The sequence below is a fragment of the Bradysia coprophila genome (assembly GCF_014529535.1).
Source record: "Bradysia coprophila strain Holo2 chromosome X unlocalized genomic scaffold, BU_Bcop_v1 contig_130, whole genome shotgun sequence".
In the NCBI taxonomy this organism is placed as follows: Eukaryota; Metazoa; Arthropoda; class Insecta; order Diptera; family Sciaridae; genus Bradysia; species Bradysia coprophila.
Genome location: NW_023503296.1, coordinates 2,027,587 through 2,035,376, shown reverse-complemented (window position 1 = coordinate 2,035,376; position 7,790 = coordinate 2,027,587). Strand labels below are relative to the sequence as shown.

The 7,790-nt window shown below is 33.1% G+C and overlaps 1 protein-coding gene across 1 annotated transcript in view; it reads left to right on the top strand.

Moving 5' to 3' along the window:
• LOC119067937 (serine/threonine-protein kinase TAO1) overlaps positions 1-7,433 on the top strand; it is a 51,594-nt gene extending 44,161 nt beyond the window's left edge. Inside the window, exon 9 of the mRNA XM_037171252.1 lies at positions 4-7,433. Coding sequence (XP_037027147.1) covers positions 4-1,560 — 1,557 coding nt within the window. The 3' untranslated portion in view covers positions 1,561-7,433. The remainder of the gene's footprint in view (positions 1-3) is intronic.
• The last annotated feature ends 357 nt before the right edge of the window (positions 7,434-7,790 follow it).

Below are 7,790 nucleotides of genomic sequence, written 5' to 3'. Positions count from 1 at the left end.
ATGTTCCTGAAAGATCCACAGTATAAGCCAAGATCGGGCGAACCGCCAAATAAGTCAAATCCATTTACCGCTCTAGCCCAATTGCGTGGTGTGAAGAAAATTCTTGGGGCAAACCCGTCAACCTATACAGCTGGTACAGCTGGCGATCTATTTAGTTCCTGTTTTGAAATGTCGTCGCCATTCTGGCGCGAACTGTCAATATTTCAAAAATTAAATGCCAAAGCGAATGGAGATTCGTTGCCGAAGAGTCTGCCCAGTTCACCAACGTCGATAAGGCGAGATTATGCGAGTAAAATCGACAAGTCGTTAGAAGAGAAAATTTTTAAATCAGCCAAAGTGAAAGTCAATAACACAGAAGAGACGAAAGTCAATGGAACAGCACGAAATGACACAAGTGAAGCGACCGTTGTGAATGGTATTAATGGCAGCAGCGTCAACGGTACGATTTCTGAGTTGGAATTCGACCCGCTGAAGAGTACTGGCACGATAAAGAAATACAAAGCGAATTCGTTATTTAGTCATCCATTGTTTAAGAACGGCAACGCCGACAGTTCCAGCGACACTTCAAATTCCAAAGAGATAGAGCCTAATGAAATGCCCAAAATGAACGGCGATTCGAATCACAAAGATGATGCAAACGATTGTTTGAACAACTTTGAAAACTCAAAATATGCGCGACGCGGTTCCAGTGAGAGTGGCTTCTTTTCATGTTTAAACGAAGACTTCAGTGTATATAAACCGACCTGCTGCTGCATTGACAAACTTCATCCCAATGTGAAACTCGATCCGGGCTCGGATTATCAGTACACACTGTGTAGATGTTGCATCTACTCGAATAGTAAGGTATCATGTGCCACACTTGACGATTCGTCGTGTCTATATATGATGGACGACGGTTCAACAAATATGAGCTCGTTGCGAAGCTTAGACGATCTGGAGCTGTCCGATTCGTCGAAGCGTCGGTACAACTGTCGATTGGACATCGACGCACGCTCAATTGACATGGGTCTGATCAATCGACTGGCATTGGATTCGGAAATAAAAAATTTGATCCAAAAGAATCCGTTCGGCAATCAATTGTTGTACTGTCAAAACCGTACCTCGTCCATCTACACCGACAGTTCGGATGACATAAGTAGTCTGGCTGGTTCCGATTCACTATTATGGGACGATCGTAATTTCACCACCATACCGAATGCTCGATCGGCTCAAATAGCCAAAATTGTGGAATATTTCGAACGTAAGGGACAAACATTCAAACCGTTCAATGTACCTGAAACATTTCGATCGTCGCCGCTGTCCCAGCGTCATAACAATGCAGCTTCACCGTTTACCGAATGTTTTGCTGAATTTCGTAGCGAATATCCGTTTGGTGGTGCCAATCGAAAATTTGTCGATTACAAAGCTCGTGCCACAGCGGCGGACTATGAGGCGTTTTGCTTAGAATTGGATAAGAGGCCATCGCAACACCGTCTCATGGTGTGCGAGGGTGCGGTAAAGTCAAAGTTGCAAATTTTCGATAAACTTACATCCAAACATCACAGTGTACATAGGGAATGAGTGAGTTATAATAAGCAGAAAGAAAATATAAAAAAAAATTTTAGAAAAAGAGAAAAAAATTCAAAATTTTTGTTTTTCAAGCGACAGAAAAATAATCGTTAAACTTCCTTGCCCGTAAATCGATTGCCAAAAATGAAATGAAATGAACAGTGAGACACGAAAAGGAAAATATTTTTAAGAAAATTAGAAATTGTTTGTTATTTTACATATAAATGAATCCTAACTATGCGACGATGAAAATTGAATTAAAATTGAAATAGCGAAATTGCATAAAATAGAATTAGGAAAAAATCATAATATATGTACACAAAACGATATAAACAGAGAGGGAGAAGAACGTGTGAATGTGGCATGTGGCATGTGGATATATATATAAATAACGAGACACTATGTAGCCGATGATGAAACGACGTGAGTAGTTTTTAAAATTAAAACTTTGTTGATGAGCGTTCGATAAAAAAAAATATTTTAGAATTTAACGTAATGAAGTCAATTTGTTTCAAAAGCTAAAATTTGTCGATTTATTTTTTAACAAAAAAAAATAATATTCCCAACAAACAGACACTAGGTCTACGCAACACGCACCAGTGCAAGTTGGTATTCGTCGCCATTCGTTTTCTTTCATTACGTCTATAATTGCACCTAATTGAAAATGTAAGCATCAATTGTCCAAGCAGGAAATTTCGCTCCTCAAAACATTGATAGAATGTGAAACGTTCGGCTTCTCTAAAATGAGAATTATACATTTCCACAAATTGATTGGTCTTCCATTTTCACGCGGGAAAACACAGAAACATCTGTTAATAATGTCACTTTCTTCATCATATGTCGAGCCGAATGATAAATTCAACTCGAAAATCAATTTTACGTTCCGGACCGATACCGTTTATTGTTACTGTCAAAACAAAGCTGCCAGCTGCAGTGTCTTGAATGAATTATTGAATTATTAGATTACTGAGTATGGGGTTGACTAGGTTCCTATCCACTGCATACACCCATTACAGTATTACACTTATTTTTTTTGTAGAATTTGAAAGAGTGACTGCACGTCTACGAATAGTGGTGGTTAAACAGATTTCGGTGGTCTTAAAACCCACCGGAATATTAACGGATATAATGAGACGAAAACAATTTGCAGAACATTCGGGCAGAGTTTACCTGCATCGATTTCTCGTTGGCAAGGTACAAAGAACAACAGACCTCTCATTCAACAGACAGTCATTCAAAAATACAAGTCCAGGGGGTAACAACTATTTTCTCTGCATTTGTCGATGTTATCGAATTCCCTTTCCTATTTACCGTAGAATAAAAACAGACCTTGAAAGAAATAAGAAAATCAGAAAGATCACAAATGGGAGTTACCTTCTCCCCAGTACAAGGTAGAGGTCCGATCTCGCATAAATTAATCAAAAATGTTTTCAGAAAAATCGCTTTAATTTGATTTTAATAATCTTGTAAAGACACTGAGGCTTCGAAAATGTCAGGTTTAACCGGAACCCATTCTGAAAACATCAGTTTCAGGCCATATCACGTCCAGTCTAATATACAAAGCCGGTACAACCTGAAAACATGTCCTGCATTTTAATTCACTCACGTTTCATAGAAAATAATTGTTTTAAAGTCCCTACGAGGACGTTAAACGATTAATTTCATTTAATTTAGTTTTATGGATTGAAGAAGCTTGTTTAAGTGAGGGGTCCGGTACTATTGAAATGTGAGAAAAGGATTAGAGTAGATTAGACCACAAAATGTTAATTAACTGTCGGCCTTAAATAGTAGAAAAACCGATTAAAATAGGAAGAAGCAAAAAAAAACTTTGTTTTTGAAACTAAGATTGATTGTGACATTATTCATTTTACGTCCAATGAAAATTTTAATCGACACAACACCGTTTTTTATTAAAATGAACACTTTTACACACACATACCGACACGCGGAGATAGTAAAACGTTTTTTGTATTTAACAAGTATAAATGAATTTTTCATCTTTGAAGTAAAATGTAAAAGAAAATTTAAAAGAAAATCGATAAAGATCAATTTGTTCTTTGCGTCGTAGAAATCGAAATAAATTATAAGTAAAATGTGATCACATTCATTACGTTTCATAGTTACATATCTTCCATTTCATTAATAAATATTTAAAAAGAAAAGAAATGAGAACAATAATTGTTTAAACACGTCCTCCTTGAAGTAAAATTGAATGAAAGAAATAAATTAAAATTTTAAAAATAAATTAAATTATTGAAAACAGACAGAATTTTTAGGAAATTAATTTAATTTAAAGGAAGGAAAAGATTTTTGTAGTAATATTTTTGTCGGAAAAGCAATGTGAACAGTGAACATATCACCAAAAAGACATTTAATACAGTGAACACGATCCGAATTTTCTACCAAAATCTTCGAGCGAACTCTTTTGTCGGAAAGAGTCGTAAAACTTAGTGATTTATTTTTGGTTAAGACTAAGACATCTCTTTAATCGACTTTTACATGATTTTGCGTAACGCTAATGTCGAAAGTGGCCTGTTTCACCGAGGGAAAGCAAGAAAATTGATTTAAGTTTCAAAAGCATGTAAAATTATGAAAAATGAAAAATCCAGTTTTCGTGCGATTTTTTACCTCGGCTTTGCCTCGGACGTCACACGAAAACTGAAATTTTCAACTTTTTATCCCTTGGTCATTTCGCCAAAAATGTCTTGGCCCAAATAAGTTGCAAAGTCCTACTATTCTTACTGTAATTATACTTCAACGTTTGCTAAAAGCAATTAGTTGTTGCATTTTTGACAGGTGCGACAGTCGATTCTTCTAAACACCAATGACAAGCTTGAACAGTTAATAACAGCGTGACATATGCAAAAAGTTTCGTATTCTTAGCGATCTTAGCGCCCTGAAATTGTCCAAGGTAAAAATATTATGACGAAGAAGAATGCGCGTATGAACCTTTCAAAAACGGCTAAACATTTGTTATCGACAGCAACGACAAACGAAAGCCATGCTCTAATTTGGTACTATATAGTACATTGAATGAAAAAACAAATGAAGTAAAAGAATTACTATTTAGTGTTGATCGATACGTTAAGCGACGGAAGTAATAGATTTAATTCGCATTGCCGTTTCTAAAAGATTTAGTTTGCTAGATGATATATAAAGTGAAAATCAAAAAGTATTTCCATCAATAACTGTTGTAATGAAATGTTCACTGGTGATAGATTATTTAAATTTACAAAAATTCAGTATTAAAAAGTGTAAAATTTACAATGGAATTGTAAATTTAAATAAAATGGAAAAACAATTGAATGATTCGAATTTGGCAAAATTTGAATGCTTCGTCTATTTGATCCAGTTATATAACTTGTTGTTCAGGCAAGTCGACTAAAAAAGTAGAATTTAAATTTTGCGGCAATTTTCGGTGAACTTTAGGATCGCTTTTGTTTAATGTGTCAAGAAGATTTCCTTACGAAATGTCTTTTTAAGGAATATAAGACCAAATATGCCAACTGCTTCCCAACAATAATTGTAAGAAAATACGTTTTACTGTCATAGAATTCTATGTTAGTCATTTTTCATTTACATTGATTATACATCCGGAGCAATTTTAAATTTTTTTGTTCAAATAAAATCTTTGCGGACGTATCGCCATATTTTTACATTTTTATTTCGAACTTCAAATTTTAACTCATTTTTAGTTCGCTTGCATAGAAATGTCGAGGTCTAAAGCGTTGCCTCACTATTGTAGCGACTCTGAGGCTGTAACAGTGTTTCTTTTCGTTGCTTGAAAATGAAAATTTTTGTTCGATCAGTCGAATGCATTTTCAGCAACAAAGAACTATGATTTCGTAGTAAATTTTTTACAATAAATTTAAATTGAAGTCGACTAAAGAAGACATGGCCAAAGTCTTATTTCTAACTGAAAAAAGCCGACGGATTGGTAAGATGGCCTTTACGAGCTGTGTAACACATCGTAGTAAATCCAAATTGTTGCCTTCATTACCCTTTTATCTCTTGTGTGTAATAATGAGGCGTAGACTTCAAGCTATATTTATAAGTGAGGACCTGATAGGCACACAAAATACCGGTCTATAAGACTTGAAACATATTAACATATTATTACACAGAGTGCAATTAGTGTAGTATGTCGACAGCGTTACACGAAGAAGCTTGAGAGCAACGTTAGGTAAATTTTCGATACTTGCAAGATCCCACAGGAATGATTCAATTCCTCATGACGGTAAGTTTCATTTCCGCGAGTAAAAACTTACGATATTGTTTCAACGTTTTTGTTGACTATATTTGGATTATAGCATGTGCAAGCTACAAACCCGTCAAAATGTCTAGACAAGTACGTAATCTACTATTAATCTCAAGCCTCAGTAAACAGTTCATTTCCCGACTTCGAGTGCATATTGCAATAATCTACCATTTTGATTTTCGTCATGATTGGAATCATGAGGGATTTTTCGCTTAAAATTATATTTTATGTTGGAAAACACGTTGATATATTTCGGAAGAGTGTTGTACATATTTAAACAAAATCTCTCCTGAGTCACTTAAACATGATACACACACACACCAATGTGGATTGCTAAAAGAAGAGATTTTTAATAGATTTATTGATTAATGAAATATATAAAAAAATAAATGAAAGAAGCAAAAAAAACAATTTTTTTTTGTTTAAAATTGTACGCGTCTATGTTATAAGTGTTATCTTGTTTTTTAGAACATTTTATTTAATTTGTTTTAATATTTGTGTTATTAACTGTAATGGTATATAAATGTACAGAAACAATAAAACAAAATCAACAATCATAATATTGTGAATGACAGGAAAGAAAGATAGAAAAAAAGAAAAAAACAATCATTAATCATCATAAAAATAAAAAAATTTAATTTATGTATGAGTGTGGAAAAAACAAAAAATTATAAAAAGAAGAAGAAGAAAAAGAAAATAATTAGAAATTCACTTAGGAAACACTAAATATGTAAAAGAAAAATATTATTACCTTAATACTTATTATTATTGAAATAAACAACAACAACTAAACCTAAAAATCGTTAAGATTTATCATCAATGATGATGATGATTATGATGATAACAGAGAGATAGATAGAGGAAGAGTTGGGGCATACTTGCAATATTATTTTTATTATTTTTTTAAATTATTTTATATCTTCTCCGGTACACTAATTAATTATGGTTCCCTTTAAAAAAAAATTCGTATAAATATTTATATTTTAGTTTATTAGTTGCAAATTAAACGTTTTTTCATTCTGAAAAGAGAAACAAAAATAATAAACTGATGCAGTCACCAGAAAATAACAGACTACACTTTTTCGATTTTTGTGGACTTGTTATAATCCAAGTGCTAATGTATGTCGGTTTTTTTTACTGACTCTGTCACTTTGACAGAAATATGTGAAACTTGCACGTAGACTGTTTTCAGTACCCATGCCAATAAATGTCTTGGCAGAAAAATTTAATCAAACGATGTTACCGAAAGATTCCCATTAATTTCATAAAAATATCCTAATTTTCAAAAGCGTTTTGTCGAATTGTTTGTTGATTTATCCAAAACTCATTTACATTAAAACGAAAATCATGATTAGCTTCCGTAATTTTGTGATTTGAGTAGTTTTCATTCCAATAAAGAATAGAGTTTCAAGTCAAATGATGTAGAAGACAATGAAATAATCATTTCAATCTTAATAATTCTATTCATTCCACACGCGTTCCACATGAGGTATGTGTACGACAAATGACAACGTCGTATGTGGAATGAATAACATGAATTGGATTCAAATTGTTGGATCTTATAATTCCACGGGTGTACATTTGTTAGTCTTTTCCGTATTCCGTTCTTAAAAGTGTAAACATTTAAAAAATTGGAGAAATTGTAGTTTGCCATTTTCAGCTGACTGTATTGATATGCAACAGTGAATTTGATTTGGTTGAAAATTTTCTTTATTAACAAAATGAATGCCAAAAAAATTGTTAATTATAAAAGGTAAAACTTAAATAAAATTTAATATACAGAAATGTGTAAGTCATAGCAAAAACATTTTAAATGAAAATACAACAACAAAAAATTATTACTACTAAGCAAATCCATTCTATATATTTGTATAGTTCATATATTTATTTATTTATTTATTAAACAGGGCATCTGTTCAATTGCTTAAACAGATATGCACGTAGGCCTCTTGTGGACCCATTGTGCCACCCATGTATCGTCATT